Source organism: Bombina bombina, chromosome 2 (genome assembly GCF_027579735.1).
Source record: "Bombina bombina isolate aBomBom1 chromosome 2, aBomBom1.pri, whole genome shotgun sequence".
In the NCBI taxonomy this organism is placed as follows: Eukaryota; Metazoa; Chordata; class Amphibia; order Anura; family Bombinatoridae; genus Bombina; species Bombina bombina.
In genome coordinates, this window is record NC_069500.1 from 92,962,366 (window position 1) to 92,984,508 (window position 22,143).

A 22,143-nucleotide genomic window follows, 5' to 3' on the forward strand; every position below is an offset into this window, starting at 1 on the left:
CTTAGTTCTGGTAATTTAGACAAAACTTCAGTCATAACAGTAGCCATATCTTGTAATGTTATCTGTAATGGCCGCCCAGATGTACTAGGCGCCATAATATCACGCACCTCCCGGGCGGGAGATGCAGGTACTGCCCGCGTGAGGCGAGTTAGTCGGCATAACTCTCCCCTCGCTGTTTGGTGAAATTTGTTCACATTGTACAGATTGACTTTTATTTAAAGTAGCATCAATACAGTTAGTACATAAATTTCTATTGGGCTCCACCTTGGCATTGGAACAAATGACACAGATATCTTCCTCTGAGTCAGACATGTTTAACACACTAGCAAAAAACTTACAACTTGGTTATAATCTTTTTTAGCAAAAAAAAATACTGTGCCTCAAAGAGGTACTAAACGATTAAATAACAGTTGAAATAATGAACTGAAAAACAGTTATAGCATCAAACTTTAAAACAACACAACTCTTAGCAAAGGTTTGTTCCCATTAGTAAAATAACAATAATTAAATTTGACATAAAAAGTACAAAGCAACGTTTTTATGCACAGTCACTATAAGAATTCTCACAGCTCTGCTGAGAGAAGTTACCTCCCTTCAAAGAAGTTTGAAGACCCCTGAGATCTGTCAGAGATGAACCGGATCATGCAGGAAAAATAAAAGTGACTGACTGGAATTTTTTGATGCGTAGTAAAGAGCGCCAAAAACGGCCCCTCCCTCTCTCACACAGCAGTGAAGAGAAACGAAACTGTCACAATTACAAGCAAAAAAACTGCCAAGTGGAAAATAATGCCCAAATATCTATTCACACAGTACCTCAGCAATGTAAACGATTCTACATTCCAGCAAAAACGTTTAGCATGATAAATAGTTATTAAAAGTATTAGTGACCTTTAGCAGAGTAGTTCCGGTGAAATACCATCCCCAGAATACTGAAGTGTATACATACATGTCATTTTAACGGTATGGCAGGATTTTCTCATCAATTCCATTCAGAAAATAAAAACTGCTACATACCTCAATGCAGATTCATCTGCCCGCTGTCCCCTGATCTGAAGCCTTTACCTCCCTCAGATGGCCGAGAACAGCAATATGATCTTAACTACTCCGGTTAAAATCATAGTAAAAAACTCTGGCAGATTCTTCCTCAAACTCTGCCAGAGAAGTAATAACACGCTCCGGTGCTATTGTAAAATAACAAACTTTTGATTGAAGTCATAAAAACTAAGTATAATCACCATAGTCCTCTCACACATCCTATCTAGTCGTTGGGTGCAAGAGAATGACTGGGACTGACGTAGAGGGGAGGAGCTATATGCAGCTCTGCTGGGTGAATCCTCTTGCATTTCCTGTTGGGGAGGAGTTATATCCCAGAAGTAATGATGACCCGTGGACTGATCACACATAACAGAAGAAACTTATTTTATTTTCTATCTAAATCATGAAAGACAAATTTGGGGCTTCATGTCCCTTTAACTGTAGTTTAAAATAAAGACTTGTGTTTGTCATGGAGACAGATAACACCCACCATAGTTATTCATATAATACCTGAATTTAAAGGGTCAGTAAAGTAACAATTAACATTCATGATTTAGAAAGAACATACAATTTTAAACAACTTTTCAATTTACTTCTACTTTCAAATTTGCTTTGTTTTCTTGTTATCCATCGTTGAAGAGTAAATCTAGGTAGGCTCATAGAAGCTTAGGAAAGTGCACGTCTTTAGCACTCTATGGCAGCTATGATTGAGACAATTTTTATCTGTTACAATGTTGCACTGCTGGGAAAGGATAATAAAGAAACGTGCACACTCCTATGAGTCTACCGGTATTTACTCTTCAACCAGGGATACCAAGAGAATGAAGAAAATTTGATAACAGAAGTAAAATATAATGTGTGATAATAATGTGTTTAAAATGACATGCTCTATCTAATGATAGTTTAATTTTGACCTTCAAAAATAAATAATATTAAACTAGTTCATGATATTGTAGTTGCATGCGTCTCAACACTCTAATCTAGGACATTAATGCGTCTAACTTGAGACTGATCCATTGGCGCCAACAGGATTTAGTATGGACTAAAGCATCTATTCAGGCTGATATATAGTACAAGGCATGACTGTCAGTATTAGTCAGGCAGGAATATGTTTCTATACTGCTCACGTACTAAAAAAAAGCCATAGAAACGTGTAATTAAAAAGGTGCCTACAGACTTTATTTACACCTTCGTACAGTGATGACTATTCTGACTGCCAACAAGGTGTAGCTGATTTAACAACAAGCTAAGCCATTTATGAAACTTACCCATTAAATATACTATGGACTGGTTTGTCAGAAGACAGTGCTTGATGAGATAGGAATGGTAAGTTTGGCAATAACTATTGCTTTCCACAAGAAAGACTTGTAGTTTATTCTCCACAAACTCTTCAGGAATGAAGAAACCTAGTTTTCAGGCTACATAAATGATGTTGGATTTCTCAATCTATTTATAATAGATTGCCTAAAACACTATTAAAATCTTTTGGAATAGTAATTCCATAATTAAAGAAAAGATAAAGGAATAAAAAATAATATATAGAGCACAGTGTATTCAAGCCACCTGCAAAGCAGCAATTTGTTGAAACATAATATATATATTTATATAGTGCCTAGATCTACTATCTCATCTTCTCTATTGACAAGGTCGTCCTCAGCCTCCCAACTGTGCCATGTGCTGGTGGCTATAGCTGGTCTAAAAGAGCTAATGGATAATGTTGCAAATGGGTAGAGTGATGAGCGCCTGACCGATTTTTTACGCCTGGTATCAACCTCCGTTTCCTTAATGGAATGCTGGTGCATGGAGGGATTCTCCTCAAGTTTTTTCTTCAAACTCTGTAACTCATCTGTTATCTCCAACACTCTCTGCATGGTTGCAACATTTCCTCCACCCAGGACTTGAGCCTCAGGGATCCACCTCAAATGACGTTGAGCCCAAATTCGGATTTCAGGTCCATCAACATGAGGCAGAATCAAACCATGGAAGTCCACTGGTTTCCTGTGCCAGCTCTCGTAGAACTCCCTCCCATTGTTTGGCACATCATCTGAGGCACTTATTAGCTTGCTTATTCTTTTGCCAAGCAGGTTTTTAATAAAAGGTCCTGTCTCATCCCTGAAGAATCCTCTTTTATTTGGCGTTTTTGAGTGGGTGAGTGGTAAAGACAGCTGTCTTTGATGCTAATAAAAAAGAAAAGAAAAAAAAGTTAAATATATAATAAAGAAATAAATATATATCAATCATTCACATATAAAACTATTATTTTATGTCTTGGTTACTCCTATGTGAAAAGGTTTATTTTAAGCCTTGACCATTTTTTTGAAAAGTCTTTATGTCAGCCCAAAAATTAGGAGCTATAGTTTTTCAGTTTTTATGTTTGTGGATGTACATTTGAATGATCACATATATATTTTCAGTGTATGAGATTTTCCATAAACTGCTCACTATGATAATGTTCCACGGGTATAACCCAAGTGCAACCCAGGTTAAACCATTAAATGTAGTCGAATTGTAGAATCCACAAATGCACAATATAAATAGAATGCAATAGCACTTGCTTGGAGTTTCAAATTATCAGAATTTTTTTTTTCTCAGAAATTTCAAAGATTGATTAGTTTCTCTGCCCACTGTATCATGTGACAGCCATTAGCCAACTACAGACTCATATTGATACACTGTGGACTCTTGCACTTGTTCATTAGGAGCGGGTGCCTCAGAAAATGTGCATATAAAAATGAGAACAAATTAATAGTGGAAGTAAATTGGATAGTTGTTTTAAATTGCTAGCTCAAACTGATTTATGACATTTTAATTTTGACTTTAGTGTCCCTTTATTGATTGCAAAAAGAATGAATTACAGTGCGCCCCCCCACCCCTTCCTTACACCTGAAAACAATGCACTTATGTATTCTTTTACATATTAAAAGACAAGGTAATATGGTTTCATCAAGCGGTCACTGTTCAGCAACTAGTGCTAGACTACTGCTGCAACTTGCCCACCCTTCCTGTCTAATCTATAAATAGACAAGTCTCCTATATTTTCCTATGGCGTGCGTGACCTCTAGAGTGGCAAATGGGAAATGTAATTCAGAGCACTGTTTTGGTAGCATGGCCAAACTGATTAATGCAAAAATCAAGCAGTTTTGTACAGTTGAAAACCACGTCACTGCGCTAATATCAAAGTAACATGAAGTATTAAAGGGACACTGTAGTCAGAATTGTAATGCTTATGCTGTATGAAATATGTGCCGTTTTCACAATATATAATTTTAAAATAATTACTTTTTCCAAACCCACTGTTTTGTGTGCTGTTTTCACAATATATAATTTTAAAATAATTACTTTTTCCAAACCCACTGTTTTTTACAACTGCAGTTGTAAGATGGCGACTCCGAGATGCATTGCCATTGCGCGAGTTAGTGCAACGTCATCGGATACGTCACCATCTTATGTGTAAGCGTTGTTTTATTTCCTGTTAGCTATCATGTCGGCTTGAGTGCCTTAATATGCGCATGCGAGAGGAATGAAATGTTTTTGCGCCTGCGTTGAATACAGATAATATAGTGTAATGATATGCAAAAACAACACATCCGATTGGCTAGTTTCTTAGCCCTTAGACGGCCCACATTTGAGGGCTGGATGACAAGACGTCATGGGGATAAAATTAAATAACATAATTTATGTAAGAACTTACCTGATAAATTCATTTCTTTCATATTGGCAAGAGTCCATGAGCTAGTGACGTATGGGATAAACAATCCTACCAGGAGGGGCAAAGTTTCCCAAACCTCAAAATGCCTATAAATACACCACTCACCACACCCACAATTCAGTTTAACGAATAGCCAAGAAGTGGGGTGACAAAGAAAGGGGTAAAAAACATCAACAAAGGAATTGGAATAATTGTGCTTTATACAAAAAAAAATCATAACCACCATAAAAAAGGGTGGGCCTCATGGACTCTTGCCAATATGAAAGAAATTAATTTATCAGGTAAGTTCTTACATAAATTATGTTTTCTTTCATGTAATTGGCAAGAGTCCATGAGCTAGTGACGTATGGGATAATGACTACCCAAGATGTGGATCTTCCACGCAAGAGTCACTAGAGAGGGAGGGATAAAAAATAAAGACAGCCAATTCCGCTGAAAAAATTAATCCACAACCCAAATCATAAGTTTTAATCTTATAATGAAAAAGAAAAAAAAACATAATTTATGTAAGAACTTACCTGATAAATTCATTTCTTTCATATTAGCAAGAGTCCATGAGCTAGTGACGTATGGGATATACATTCCTACCAGGAGGGGCAAAGTTTCCCAAACCTCAAAATGCCTACAAATACACCCCTCACCACACCCACAAATCAGTTTAACGCATAGCCAAGAAGTGGGGTGATAAGAAAAAAGTGCGAAAGCATAAAAAATAAGGAATTGGAATAATTGTGCTTTATACAAAAAAATCATAACCACCACAAAAAGGGTGGGCCTCATGGACTCTTGCTAATATGAAAGAAATGAATTTATCAGGTAAGTTCTTACATAAATTATGTTTTCTTTCATGTAATTAGCAAGAGTCCATGAGCTAGTGACGTATGGGATAATGACTACCCAAGATGTGGATCTTCCACGCAAGAGTCACTAGAGAGGGAGGGATAAAATAAAGACAGCCAATTCCGCTGAAAAAAATCCACACCCAAAAATAAAGTTTAAATCTTATAATGAAAAAAACTGAAATTATAAGCAGAAGAATCAAACTGAAAAAGCTGCCTGAAGTACTTTTCTACCAAAAACAGCTTCAGAAGAAGAAAACACATCAAAATGGTAGAATTTAGTAAAAGTATGCAAAGAAGACCAAGTTGCTGCTTTGCAAATCTGATCAACCGAAGCTTCATTCCTAAACGCCCAGGAAGTAGAAACTGACCTAGTAGAATGAGCTGTAATCCTTTGAGGCAGAGTTTTACCCGACTCGACATAAGCATGATGAATTAAAGATTTCAACCAAGATGCCAAAGAAATGGCAGAGGCCTTCTGACCTTTCCTAGAACCGGAAAAGATAACAAATAGACTAGAAGTCTTTCGGAAATTCTTAGTAGCTTTAACATAATATTTCAAAGCTCTAACTACATCCAAAGAATGCAATGATCTCTCCTTAGAATTCTTAGGATTAGGACATAATGAAGGAACCACAATTTCTCTACTAAAGTTGTTAGAATTCACAACCTTAGGTAAAAATTTAAAAGAAGTTCGCAACACCGCCTTATCCTGATGAAAAATCAGAAAAGGAGACTCACAAGAAAGAGCAGATAATTCAGAAACTCTTCTAGCGGAAGAGATGGCCAAAAGAAACAAAACTTTCCAAGAAAGTAATTTAATGTCCAATGAATGCATAGGTTCAAACGGAGGAGCTTGAAGAGCCCCCAGAACCAAATTCAAACTCCAAGGAGGAGAAATTGACTTAATGACAGGTTTTATACGAACCAAAGCTTGTACAAAACAATGAATATCAGGAAGATTAGCAATCTTTCTGTGAAAAAGAACAGAAAGAGCAGAGATTTGTCCTTTCAAGGAACTTGCAGACAAACCTTTATCCAAACCATCCTGAAGAAACTGTAAAATTCTCGGAATTCTAAAAGAATGCCAGAAGGCGGAGCCTGCTCTCAAAGCGGCAAGACATGTCTCTGTGAAGCTCCGTGAGGCTGAGAAGATTTTTGCAAATTATCTATATCAAGGCTACAAAATATTCCACTAATTGGATATATCCGACCTTATATATTGCTTCACTTTGCATATACTCTGAGAGCTGATGTTCTGACTTTGTTTTTGTCTATGTTCTTTGGGACGGCTGTGTTGTGGTCTTCTTGCAGGCACGGAAGTCATCTTAATTCGGGCCTCGTGGAGGTTTTAGAACGCAGGTCCGGGGCTGCCGCATACTAACCCTCCCCCACTGCCGGGGTTACGGTGTCCTAAAATTAGGACTCTTCTCGATATCCACTTACAGAAGGGATTCTCTAGCAAACTTTCAATACCGAAGGAGCTACCAACATTAAACCTTAACCATACACTGAAAATGGAGGCCCTGAAAAAATGGGAGTCACGGATGACCCAGCTCATAGAGGAACATTACCGGACTCTGACAAAGGAGCTGTGCGATCTCCTTGTAGCCGCCCCAGTAGCTAAGAGTCTCATACCAGACTGCAAGGACCAGTTTAGCCAAACTAAGGCTGTCAAACCTGCACCGGTCAGAATAAGAACGGTAACTAGGCAAGCCCCCACCTTCCATTCGGGGTGGAAACTAAAAAGCAGCTGCTTAGGAACTCCCGCACCAGCGCAACACCTGCAGAGCGAGGGCCGCATAACTCCAATCCAGAGCCTCATAAAGGTCCGGAACGTTCCCAGTATAGAGGCCGATACAGAAATCTTGCCCGTCCAGAGCCTCAACAGATCTCATAAGGGAGCATCTGATGGAAATGCAAAGAAATCTCCTGAGACGGCCTATGATGGACACGAGGGGGTAAACCTCTGGGAAGTCCCCGCTACAGGACTGGAGAGAGCGGCTAATTTTCATCTAGTTGCGGGCAATTCCGGCAAAATACAAAAGTACAGGGAGGCCACTGCATAAGGGGATATTGAGGGCTTACTGAGCAAAATACAGTCCCCAGATCTGCATACTCTAACCTTAACCAAGCCGACCAAAGCTGTAGAGACTGAAAGTCACCAGAGACATTACAAGTCAGGAATTGGTTGATCTCAGAACGGTCAGATGGAAATGAGCAGCCGAGTCTGTTTTAAAAATACTGATAAGTACCGGTTTTTACGCTTATTACACTGATCTGCTCACATATAAAATCCTTCAAGATATTATGCTAGGTGGACTTTTGCAGTACCTTACGTTTGGGAGACTTATACTGCCCTACTTTCCCCACCTCAGAGATACCACATCTTTGCTTGTAGTTTTTGTAAGGTAACAGTAATGATAGTTAAAGTGTCCCATGAGAGTGTAACAAATCTCTAATTTGCTTTCTGCTAAGTAATATTGGGGGTTTCTATATTTACTTCATTGCATACCCAAATTGAGCTGTATATGAAGACGAAATAGTCCAATGCATGTAGCTCAGGGAAGGGTGATATGATATATGTTTTGTACATACGTTTTGATTCTACTATGTTTATACACATATTATATTTTATTCTTTATTGTAGTTATTTTCTACATATATTTCCCCTCTATGTGTGAGCTGTGAGATAAAACTTGCCTAACATATTTGATATTTTGAAAACTGAGCTCTACTTTTAGTCTAAAATTCCCCCTACGAGCATCCGATTTACTACTCTTTAATCATACAATTGTACTACACTGCATATAATTTATGTGTATATTTCATACTATGTATATACCTGTACTATGTATAGTCTTTAAGGTCCATAAGATAGCAATTTAAGTTTGCCCCCCAGCTCTTGTAACTAAGCAGTATTAGCAGACAAAGTTTTCTGAGACTGCAGTAGGGCACGTGAACCCATGCCTGATCTCTGTTTTCTGTTATTTCTGTTTTATGTGACAATGCTTGCCGTTAGGCCTTTACCCCATCTGTTCATTTGTTGTTTATTTGTTTAGTTGTTTTCTCACCCTAAAATATTAGCAATGATGGATCCCTCATCAATATGACTTTTTTCATATTAAATACATATGCAGGCCCAAAAGTGGCCATTTCAAAAACTAATTTTCCTCTAGAATACATGTGTTTTAAGATACAAGAGTGACCTTATGTGCCACATGAGGAAACCCTCTAAAGTAGAGACTATAAAACTGAGGTTTCAGATTTTCCCCTACTATGTATTCCTTGGTGTATCATATTAACCTATACCTTTGAATGTTTATATGAAGGTCTTGTTATTCATGTTATGTGTTCTTTGCGGTAACCCATTTATGTTGTATTATTCGCACAACCTCAATAAAAAAAAAAAAAAAAAAAAAAAGAATGCCAGAAAAAATGATGAGAAAGACACCAAGAAATGTAAGTCTTCCAGACTCTATAATATATCTTCCTAGATACAGATTTACGAGCCTGTAACATAGTATTAATCACAGAGTCAGAGAAACCTCTTTGACTAAGAATCAAGCGTTCAATCTCCATACCTTTAAATTTAAGGATTTGAGATCCTGAAGGAAAAAAGGACCTTGCGACAGAAGGTCTGGTCTTAACGGAAGAGTCCACGGTTGGCAAGAGGCCATCCGGACACGATCCGCATACCAAAACCTGTGAGGCCATGCTGGAGCCACCAGCAGAACAAACAAGCATTCCTTCAGAATCTTGGAGATTACTCTTGGAAGAAGAACTAGAGGCAGAAAGATATAGGCAGGATGATACTTCCAAGGAAGTGACAACGCATCCACTGCTTCCGCCTGAGGATCCGTGGATCTGGACAGATACCTGGGAAGTTTCTTGTTTAGATGAGAAGCCATCAGATCTATTTCTGGAAGTCCCCACATTTGAACAATCTGAAGAAATACCTCTGGGTGAAGAGACCATTCGCCCGGATGTAATGTTTGGCGACTGAGATAATCCGCTTCCCAATTGTCTATACCTGGGATATGAACCGCAGAAACTAGACAGGAGCTGGATTCCGCCCATAACAGAATTCGATATACTTCTTTCATAGCCAGAGGACTGCGAGTCCCTCCTTGATGATTGATGTATGCCACAGTTGTGACATTGTCTGTCTGAAAACAAATGAACGATTCTCTCTTTAGAAGAGGCCATGACTGAAGAGCTCTGAAAATTGCACGGAGTTCCAAAATATTGATTGGTAATCTCACCTCCTGAGATTCCCAAACCCCTTGTGCTGTCAGAGACCCCCAAACAGCTCCCCAACCTGTCAGACTTGCATCTGTTGAAATTACAGTCCAGGTCGGAAGAACAAAAGAAGCCCCCTGAACTAAACGATGGTGATCTGTCCACCACGTCAGAGAGTGTCGTACAATCGGTTTTAAAGATATTAATTGAGATATCTTTGTGTAATCCCTGCACCACTGGTTCAGCATACAGAGCTGAAGAGGTCGCATGTGAAAACGAGCAAAGGGGATCACGTCCGATGCAGCAGTCATAAGACCTAGAATTTCCATGCATAAGGCTACCGAAGGGAATGATTGTGATTGAAGGTTTCGACAAGCTGAGATCAATTTTAGACGTCTCTTGTCTGTCAGAGACAGAGTCATGGACGCTGAATCTATCTGGAAACCTAAAAAGGTTACCCTTGTCTGAGGAATCAATTAACTTTTCGGTAAATTGATCCTCCAACCATGATCTTGAATTAACAACACAAATCGATTCGTATGAGATTCTGCTAAATGTGAAGACTGAGCAAGTACCAAGATATCGTCCAAATAAGGAAATACCACAATACCCTGTTCTCTGATTACAGACAGAAGGGCACCGAGAACCTTTGTAAAAATTCTTGGAGCTGTTGCTAGGCCAAACGGCAGAGCCACAAACTGGTAATGCTTGTCTAGGAAAGAGAATCTCAGAAACTGATAGTGATCTGGATGAATCGGAATATGCAGATATGCATCCTGTAAATCTATTGTGGACATATAATGCCCTTGCTGAACAAAAGGCAGGATAGTCCTTATAGTTACCATTTTGAATGTTGGTATCCTTACATAACGATTCAATATTTTTAGATCCAGAACTGGTCTGAAGGAATACTCCTTCTTTGGTACAATGAAGAGATTTGAATAAAACCCCAGCCCCTGTTCCAGAACTGGAACTGGCATAATTACTCCAGCCAACTCTAGATCTGAAACACATTTCAGAAATGCTTGAGCCTTCGCTGGATTTACTGGGACACGGGAAAGAAAAAATCTCTTTGCAGGAGGCCTTATCTTGAAGCCAATTCTGTACCCTTCTGAAACAATGTTTTGAATCCAAAGATTGTGAATTGAATTGATCCAAATTTCTTTGAAAAATCGTAATCTGCCCCCTACCAGCTGGGCTGGAATGAGGGCCGCACCTTCATGTGGACTTGGGAGCTGGCTTTGGTTTTCTAAAAGGCTTGGATTTATTCCAGACTGGAGATGGTTTCCAAACTGATACCGCTCCTGTGGGTGAAGGATCAGGCTTTTGTTCCTTATTGTGACGAAAGGAACGAAAACGATTATTAGACCTAAATTTACCTTTAGATTTTTTATCCTGTGGTAAAAAAAAAGTTCCTTTCCCTCCAGTAACAGTTGAGATAATAGAATCCAACTGAGAACCAAATAATTTATTACCCTGGAAAGAAAGGGAAAGCAAAGTTGACTTAGAAGACATATCAGCATTCCAAGTTTTAAGCCATAAAGCTCTTCTAGCTAAAATAGCTAGAGACATATACCTGACATCAACTCTAATGATATCAAAGATGGCATCACAAATAAAATTATTAGCATGTTGAAGAAGATTAACAATGCTATGAGAATTATGATCTGTTACTTGTTGCGCTAAAGCTTCTAACCAAATAGTTGAAGCTGCAGCAACATCCGCTAAAGATATAGCAGGTCTAAGAAGATTACCCTGAACATAAGTAAGCTTTTCTTAGAAAGGATTCAATCTTCCTATCTAAAGGATCCTTAAAGTAAGTAGTATCTGCCGTAGGAATAGTAGTACCATAAGTTTACAGCAGATACACTTAACTTTGGTAGATCCAGCACCAGGCAGCGTTTTTCCAGAAGTATCTTCTGACTCAGTGTCAATCTGGGACATCTTGCAATATTTAATAGAAAAAACAACATATAAAGCAAAATTGATCAAATTCCTTAAATGACAGTTTCAGGAATGGGAAAAAATGCCAGTGAACAAGCTTCTAGCAACCAGAAGCAATAAATAATGAGACTTAAATAATGTGGAGACAATAGTGACGCCCATATTTTTTAGCGCCAAAAAAGACGCCCACATTATTAGGCGCCTAAATGCTTTTGGCGCCAAAAATGACGCCACATCCGGAACGCCGACACTTTTGGCGCAAAAAAAACGTAAAAAATGACGCAACTTCCGGCGACACGTATGACGCCGGAAACAGAAAAAAAAATTTGCGCCAAAAAAGTCTGCGCCAAGAATGACGCAATAAAATGAAGCATTTTCAGCCCCCGCGAGCCTAACAGCCCACAGGGAAAAAAGTCAAATTTTAAGGTAAGAAAATTTTTTATTTATTCATATGCATTATCCCAAATATGAAACTGACTGTCTGAAATAAGGAACGTTGAACATCCTGAGTCAAGGCAAATAAATGTTTGAATACATATATTTAGAACTTTATATAAGAGTGCCCAACCATAGCTTAGAGTGTCACAGAAAATAAGACTTACTTACCCCAGGACACTCATCTACATGTAGTAGAAAGCCAAACCAGTACTGAAACGAGAATCAGTAGAGGTAATGGTATATATAAGAGTATATCGTCGATCTGAAAAGGGAGGTAAGAGATGAATCTCTACGACCGATAACAGAGAACCTATGAAATAGACCCCGTAGAAGGAGATCATTGAATTCAAATAGGCAATACTCTCCTCACATCCCTCTGACATTCACTGCACGCTGAGATTAAAACGGGGCTCCAACCTGCTGCGGAGCGCATATCAACGTAGAATCTAGCACAAACTTACTTCACCACCTCCATAGGAGGCAAAGTTTGTAAAACTGATTTGTGGGTGTGGTGAGGGGTGTATTTGTAGGCATTTTGAGGTTTGGGAAACTTTGCCCCTCCTGGTAGGAATGTATATCCCATACGTCACTAGCTCATGGACTCTTGCTAATTACATGAAAGAAAATGAAATTATAAGCAGGAGAATCAAACTGAAACAGCTGCCTGAAGAACTTTTCTACCAAAAATTGCTTCTGAAGAAGAAAAAAACATCAAAATGGTAGAATTTAGTAAATGTATGCAAAGAAGATCAAGTTGCTGCTTTGCAAATCTGATCAACTGAAGCTTCATTCTTAAAAGCACAGGAAGTGGAAACTGACCTAGTAGAATGAGCTGTAACCCTCTGAGGCAGGGATTTACCCGACTCCAAATAAGCGTGATGAATCAAAAGCTTTAACCAAGATGCCAAAGAAATGGCAGAAGCCTTCTGACCTTTCCAAAAACCAGAAAAGATAACAAATAGACTAGAAGTCTTCCTAAAATCTTTAGTAGCTTTAACATAATATTTCAAAGCTCTTACCACATCTAAAGAATGTAAAGATCTTTCCAAAGAATTCTTAGGATTAGGACACAAAGAAGGGACAAAAATTACTAATGTTGTTGGAATTCACAAGTTTAGGTAGGAACTTAAATGAAATCTGCAAAACCGCCTTATCCTGATGAAAAAAATCAGAAAAGGAGACTCACAAGAAAGAGCAGATAATTTAGAAACTCTTCTAGCAGAAGAGATGGCCAAAAGAAACACTTTCCAAGAAAGCAATTTAATGACCAAAGAATGCAAAGGCTCAAACGGAGGAGCCTGAAAAGCCTTCAAAACCAAATTAAGACTCTAAGGAGGAGAGATTGATTTAATGACAGACTTGATATGAACCAAAGCCTGAACAAAACAATGAATATCAGGGAGTTTAGCAATTTTTCTGTGGAATAGGACAGAAATAGCAGAGATTTGTCCTTCAAGGAACTTGCAGACAAACCCTTATCCAAACCATCCTGAAGAAACTGAAAAATTCTAGGAATTCTAAAAGAATGCCAAGAGAATTTATGAGAACACCATGAAATGTTAAGTCTTCCAAACTCGATAATAAATCTTTCTAGAAACAGATTTACGAGCCTGCAACATAGTATTAATCACTGAGTCAGAGAAACCTCTATGACTAAGCACTAAGCGTTCAATTTCCATACCTTCAAATTTAATGATTTGAGATCCTGCTGGAAAAACGAACCTTGAGATATAAGGTCTGGCCTTAATGGAAGTGGCCAAGGTTGGCAACTGGACAGCCAAACAAGATCCATATACCAAAACCTGTGCGGCCATGCTGGAGCCACCAGCAGCACAAACGATTGCTCCATGATGATTTTGAAAATCACTCTTGGAAGAAGAGGTAAAAGTGGAAAATTATAGGCAGGTTGATAACTCCAAGGAAGTGTCAATGCATCCACTGCTTCCGCCTGAGGATCCCTAGACCTGGATAGGTACCTGGGAAGTTTCTTGTTTAGATGAGATGCCATCAGATCTATTTCTGGAAGCCCCCACATCTGAACAATTTGAAAAAACACATCTGGGTAAAGAGACCACTCTCCTGGATGTAAGGTCTGACGACTGAGATAATCCGTTTCCCAATCGTCTATACCTGGGATATGGACCGCAGAAATTAGACAGGAGCTGGATTCCGCCCAAGCAAATATCCAAGATACTTCTTTCATAGCCTGAGGACTGTGAGTCCCACCCTGATGATTGACATACGCCACAGTTGTGACATTGTCTGTCTGAAAACCAATAAACGGCTCTCTCTTCAATAGAAGCCAAAACTGAAGAGCTCTGAGAATCGCAAGGAGTTCCAAAATATTGATTGGTAATCTCGCCTCTTGAGATTTCCAAACCCCTTGTGCTGTCAGAGATCCCCAGACAGCTCTCCAACCTAAAAGACTCGCATCTGTTGTAATCACGGTCCAGGTTGGATGAACCAAAGAGACCCGTAAAACTATACGATGGTGATCTAACCACCAAGTCAGAGATAGTTGAATATTGGGATTCAAGGATATTAAATGTGATATCCTAGTATAATCCCTGCACCATTAATTCAGCATACAAAACTAGAGAGGTCTCATGAAAACGAGCAAAGGGAATCGAGTCCGATGCTGCAGTCATGAGACCTAAAACTTCCATGCATACAGCTACTGAAAGAAATAATAGAGACTGAAGGTTCTGAAAAGCTGAACCCAATATAAATTGTCTCTTGTCTGTTAGAGACAAAGACATTGACACAATCTATCTGGAAACCTAAAAAAGGTGACCCTTGTCTGAGGAATCAAGGAACTTTTTTGGTAAAATGATCCTCCAATCATGTCTTTGAAGGAACAATAGAAGTTGAATCGTATGAGATTCTGCAGAACGAAGACTGAGCAAGTAGCAAGATATCGTCCAAATAAGGAAACACCGAGAACCTTTGAAAAGATTCCTAGAGCTGTCGCTAGGCCAGAAAGGAAGAGCAACAAATTGGTAATGCTTGTCTAAAAAAGAGAATCTCAGAAAATGAAAATAATCTGAATGAAACAGAATATGAAGATATGCATCCTGTAAGTCTATTGTGGGCAAATAATGCCCTTGCTGAACAAAAGGCAGAATAGACCTTATAATCACCATTCTGAAAGATGGTACTCTTATATGACAATTCAAAAGATTTTCTTTCTTTGGGACAATGAATAGTTCTGAATAAAACCCCAGACCCCGTTCCTGAAACGGAACTGGTATGAATACCCCAGATAACTCCAGGTCGGAAACACACTTCAGGAAAGTCTGAGCCTTTACTGGGATTGCTGGAATATGTGAGAGAGAAAAAGACTTTACTCTGAATCCTATTCTGTACCCCTGAGAAACAATATTCTGAATCAAAAGAGTTTGGACCGAATTGAACCAAACAACTTTAGAAAAATCTTAACTTGCCCCCTACCAGCAAAGCTGGAATAAGGGCCGCACCTTCATGCAAATTTGGGGGCTGGCTTTGATCTCTTAAATGACTTGAATTAATTCCATTTTGAAGAAAGCTTCCAATTAGAAACATATTACTTGGGGAAGAATTAGGTTTCTGTTCCTTATTAAGAACAAAAATGGTTATAAGCTTAAGATTTACCCTTAAAACTTAATCTTGAGGCAAAAAAACTCCCTTCCCCACAGTAACAGTTGAAAGTATTGAATCCACCTGTGAACCAAATAATTTATTACCTTGGAAGGAAAGAAAATAGAAATCTGGATTTAGAAATCAAATCAGCAATCCAAGATTTAAGCCACAAAGTTCTTCTAGCTAAAGACATAGATTTAACCTCAATTTTGATATAAAAAAATGGCATCACAAATGAAATTATTAGCATGTTGAATCAAGTTAACAATGCTAAACAAATCATAATCCGATACTTGTTGAGCTAAAGTTTCCAACCAAAAAAGATCAAACAGCTGCAACATCAGCCAAAGAAATTGCAGGCCTAAGAAAAGGACCTGAAAATAAATAAAATTTTCCTTAGATAAGATACAAGTTTCCCATCTGAAGGATCTTTAAAATAAATACTATTTTCCATAGGAATAGTAGTATGTTTAGCAAGAGTAGAGATAGCCCCATTAACTTGGGGATCTTTTCCCAAAACTCCAAACTAACTGCTGGCAAAGGATACAATTTTAAAAACCTTAAAGAAGGAATAAAAGAAGTACCAGGCCTATTCCATTCCCTAGCATTAGGAACTGGGAAAAAAACCTCTGAAGTAACCACAGGAGGTTAATAAAAAGAATTTAAATGTTAACTAGCCTTAAAATCAAGAGGACTAGTCTCCTCAATATCCAATATAATCAACACTTTTTCAACAAAGAACGAATGTACTCCATTTAAAATAAAAAAATAGATTTGTTAGTGTCAATATCTGATGAAGGATCTTCTGAATCAGAAGGATCCTCATCAGAGAGGGATAATTCAGTATGTTGTCGGTCATTTGAAAATTCATCAACTAAATGAGAAGTTTAAAAAAGACCTTTACATTTTATTAGAAGGCGGGATGGCAGACAAAGCCTTCTGAATAGAATCAGAAAAATATTCTTATAAATTCCCAGGTATATCTTGTACATTAGATGTTAAAAGAATAGCAATAGACAATGCATTAATACTGATGGACATTTTCTCTGCATGTAAAAACATAATTTATGTAAGAACTTACCTGATAAATTCATTTCTTTCATATTAACAAGAGTCCATGAGCTAGTGACGTATGGGATATACATTCCTACCAGGAGGGGCAAAGTTTCCCAAACCTTAAAATGCCTATAAATACACCCCTCACCACACCCACAAATCAGTTTAACGAATAGCCAAGAAGTGGGGTGATAAGAAAAAAAGTGCGAAGCATATAAAATAAGGAATTGGAATAATTGTGCTTTATACAAAAAAATCATAACCACCACAAAAAAGGGTGGGCCTCATGGACTCTTGTTAATATGAAAGAAATGAATTTATCAGGTAAGTTCTTACATAAATTATGTTTTCTTTCATGTAATTAACAAGAGTCCATGAGCTAGTGACGTATGGGATAATGACTACCCAAGATGTGGATCTTTCCACACAAGAGTCACTAGAGAGGGAGGGACAAAATAAAGACAGCCAATTCCTGCTGAAAATAATCCACACCCAAAATAAAGTTTAACAAAAAACATAAGCAGAAGATTCAAACTGAAACCGCTGCCTGAAGAACTTTTCTACCAAAAACTGCTTCAGAAGAAGAAAATACATCAAAATGGTAGAATTTAGTAAAAGTATGCAAAGAGGACCAAGTTGCTGCTTTGCAGATCTGGTCAACCGAAGCTTCATTCCTAAACGCCCAGGAAGTAGATACTGACCTAGTAGAATGAGCTGTAATTCTTTGAGGCGGAATTTTACCCGACTCAACATAGGCAAGATGAATTAAAGATTTCAACCAAGATGCCAAAGAAATGGCAGAAGCTTTCTGGCCTTTCCTAGAACCGGAAAAGATAACAAATAGACTAGAAGTCTTACGGAAAGATTTCGTAGCTTCAACATAATATTTCAAAGCTCTAACAACATCCAAAGAATGCAATGATTTCTCCTTAGAATTCTTAGGATTAGGACATAATGAAGGAACCACAATTTCTCTACTAATGTTGTTGGAATTCACAACTTTAGGTAAAAATTCAAAAGAAGTTCGCAACACCGCCTTATCCTGATGAAAAATCAGAAAAGGAGACTCACACGAAAGAGCAGATAATTCAGAAACTCTTCTAGCAGAAGAGATGGCCAAAAGGAACAAAACTTTCCAAGAAAGTAATTTAATGTCCAATGAATGCATAGGTTCAAACGGAGGAGCTTGAAGAGCTCCCAGAACCAAATTCAAACTCCAAGGAGGAGAAATTGACTTAATGACAGGTTTTATACGAACCAAAGCTTGTACAAAACAATGAATATCAGGAAGAATAGCAATCTTTCTGTGAAAAAGAACAGAAAGAGCGGAGATTTGTCCTTTCAAAGAACTTGCGGACAAACCCTTATCTAAACCATCCTGAAGAAACTGTAAAATTCTCGGTATTCTAAAAGAATGCCAAAAAAAAAGATGAGAAAGACACCAAGAAATATAAGTCTTCCAGACTCTATAATATATCTCTCGAGATACAGATTTACGAGCCTGTAACATAGTATTAATCACGGAGTCAGAGAAACCTCTATGACCAAGAATCAAGCGTTCAATCTCCATACCTTTAAATTTAAGGATTTCAGATCCGGATGGAAAAAAGGACCTTGTGACAGAAGGTCTGGTCTTAACGGAAGAGTCCATGGCTGGCAAGATGCCATCCGGACAAGATCCGCATACCAAAACCTGTGAGGCCATGCCGGAGCTATTAGCAGAACAAACGAGCATTCCCTCAGAATCTTGGAGATTACTCTTGGAAGAAGAACTAGAGGCGGAAAGATATAGGCAGGATGATACTTCCAAGGAAGTGATAATGCATCCACTGCCTCCGCCTGAGGATCCCGGGATCTGGACAGATACCTGGGAAGTTTCTTGTTTAGATGAGAGGCCATCAGATCTATCTCTGGGAGCCCACACAATTGAACAATCTGAAGAAATACCTCTGGGTGAAGAGACCATTCGCCCGGATGCAACGTTTGGCGACTGAGATAATCCGCTTCCCAATTGTCTACACCTGGGATATAAACCGCAGAGATTAGACAGGAGCTGGATTCCGCCCAAACCAAAATTCGAGATACTTCTTTCATAGCCAGAGGACTGTGAGTCCCTCCTTGATGATTGATGTATGCCACAGTTGTGACATTGTCTGTCTGAAAACAAATGAACGATTCTCTCTTCAGAAGAGGCCAAAACTGAAGAGCTCTGAAAACTGCACGGAGTTCCAAGATATTGATCGGTAATCTCACCTCCTGAGATTCCCAAACTCCTTGTGCCGTCAGAGATCCCCACACAGCTCCCCAACCTGTGAGACTTGCATCTGTTGAAATTACAGTCCAGGTCGGAAGAACAAAAGAAGCCCCCTGAATTAAACGATGGTGATCTGTCCACCACGTTAGAGAGTGCCGAACAATCGGTTTTAAAGATATTAATTGATATATCTTCGTGTAATCCCTGCACCATTGGTTCAGCATACAGAGCTGAAGAGGTCGCATGTGAAAACGAGCAAAGGGGATCGCGTCCGATGCAGCAGTCATAAGACCTAGAATTTCCATGCATAAGGCTACCGAAGGGAATGATTGAGACTGAAGGTTTCGACAGGCTGTAATCAATTTTAGACGTCTCTTGTCTGTTAAAGACAAAGTCATGGACACTGAATCTATCTGGAAACCCAGAAAGGTTACCCTTGTTTGAGGAATCAAAGAACTTTTTGGTAAATTGATCCTCCAACCATGATCTTGAAGAAACAACACAAGTCGATTCGTATGAGACTCTGCTAAATGTAAAGACGGAGCAAGTACCAAGATATCGTCCAAATAAGGAAATACCACAATACCCTGTTCTCTGATTACAGACAGAAGGGCACCGAGAATCTTTGTGAAAATTCTTGGAGCTGTAGCAAGGCCAAACGGTAGAGCCACAAATTGGTAATGCTTGTCTAGAAAAGAGAATCTCAGGAACTGATAATGATCTGGATGAATCGGAATATGCAGATATGCATCCTGTAAATCTATTGTGGACATATAATTCCCTTGCTGAACAAAAGGCAATATAGTCCTTACAGTTACCATCTTGAACGTTGGTATCCTTACATAACGATTCAATAATTTTAGATCCAGAACTGGTCTGAAGGAATTCTCCTTCTTTGGTACAATGAAGAGATTTGAATAAAACCCCATCCCCTGTTCCGGAACTGGAACTGGCATAATTACTCCAGCCAACTCTAGATCTGAAACACAATTCAGAAATGCTTGAGCTTTCACTGGATTTACTGGGACATGGGAAAGAAAAAATCTCTTTGCAGGAGGTCTCATCTTGAAACCAATTCTGTACCCTTCTGAAACAATGTTCTGAATCCAAAGATTGTGAACAGAATTGATCCAAATTCCTTTGAAAAAACGTAACCTGCCCCCTACCAGCTGAACTGGAATGAGGGCCGTACCTTCATGTGAACTTAGAAGCAGGCTTTGCCTTTCTAGCAGGCTTGGATTTATTCCAGACTGGAGATGGTTTCCAAACTGAAACTGCTCCTGAGGACGAAGGATCAGGCTTTTGTTCTTTGTTGAAACGAAAGGAACGAAAACGATTGTTAGCCCTGTTTTTACCTTTAGACTTTTTATCCTGTGGTAAAAAAGTTCCTTTCCCACCAGTAACAGTTGAAATAATAGAATCCAACTGAGAACCAAATAATTTGTTTCCCTGGAAAGAAATGGAAAGTAGAGTTGATTTAGAAGCCATATCAGCATTCCAGGTCTTAAGCCATAAAGCTCTTCTGGCTAAGATAGCCAGAGACATAAATCTAACATCAACTCTAATAATATCAAAAATGGCATCACAGATGAAATTATTAGCATGCTGGAGAAGAATAATAATATCATGAGAATCACGATTTGTTACTTGTTGCGCTAGAGTTTCCAACCAAAAAGTTGAAGCTGCAGCAACATCAGCCAATGATATAGCAGGTCTAAGAAGATTACCTGAACATAGATAAGCTTTTCTTAGAAAAGATTCAATTTTTCTATCTAAAGGATCCTTAAACGAGGTACCATCTGACGTAGGAATGGTAGTACGTTTAGCAAGGGTAGAAATAGCCCCATCAACTTTAGGGATTTTGTCCCAAAATTCTAACCTGTCAGGCGGAACAGGATATAATTGCTTAAAACGTTTAGAAGGAGTAAATGAATTACCCAATTTATCCCATTCCTTAGCAATTACTGCAGAAATAGCATTAGGAACAGGAAAGACTTCTGGAATAACCGCAGGAGCTTTAAAAACCTTATCCAAACGTATAGAATTAGTATCAAGAGGACTAGAATCCTCTATTTCTAAAGCAATTAGTACTTCTTTAAGTAAAGAGCGAATAAATTCCATCTTAAATAAATATGAAGATTTATCAGCATCAATCTCTGAGATAGAATCCTCTGAACCAGAAGAGTCCAAAGAATCAGAATGATGGTGTTCATTTAAAAATTCATCTGTAGAGAGAGAAGATTTAAAAGACTTTTTACGTTTACTAGAAGGAGAAATAACAGACAAAGCCTTCTTTATGGATTCAGAAACAAAATCTCTTATGTTATCAGGAACATTCTGCACCTTAGATGTTGAGGGAACTGCAACAGGCAATGGTACATCACTAAAGGAAATATTATCTGCTTTAACAAGTTTGTCATGACAATTATTACAAACAACAGCTGGAGGAATAGCTACCAAAAGTTTACAGCAGATACACTTAGCTTTGGTAGATCCAGCAGGCAGTGGTTTTCCTGTAGTATCTTCTGGCTCAGATGCAACGTGAGACATCTTGCAATATGTAAGAGAAAAAACAACATATAAAGCAAAATAGATCAAATTCCTTATAAGACAGTTTCAGGAATGGGAAAAAAAAATGCCAAACATCAAGCTTCTAGCAACCAGAAGCAAATGAAAAATGAGACTGAAATAATGTGGAGACAAAAGCGACGCCCATATTTTTTGGCGCCAAATAAGACGCCCACATTATTTGGCGCCTAAATGCTTTTGGCGCCAAAAATGACGCCACATCCGGAACGCCGACATTTTTGGCGCAAAATAACGTCAAAAAATGACGCAACTTCCGGCGACACGTATGACGCCGGAAACGGAAAAGAATTTTTGCGCCAAAAAAGTCCGCGCCAAGAATGACGCAATAAAATGAAGCATTTTCAGCCCCCGCGAGCCTAACAGCCCACAGGGAAAAAAGTCAAATTTTTTGAGGTAAGAAAAAATATGATAATTTAAAG

At 38.6% G+C, this 22,143-nt stretch overlaps 1 protein-coding gene across 1 annotated transcript in view; it reads right to left on the minus strand.

The window, feature by feature from the left end:
- Positions 1-2,192: 2,192 nt before the first annotated feature.
- MTMR12 (myotubularin related protein 12) overlaps positions 2,193-22,143 on the minus strand; it is a 451,425-nt gene continuing 431,474 nt past the window's right edge. The window contains exon 19 of the mRNA XM_053699664.1: positions 2,193-3,212. Coding sequence (XP_053555639.1) covers positions 2,637-3,212 — 576 coding nt within the window. The 3' untranslated portion in view covers positions 2,193-2,636. The remainder of the gene's footprint in view (positions 3,213-22,143) is intronic.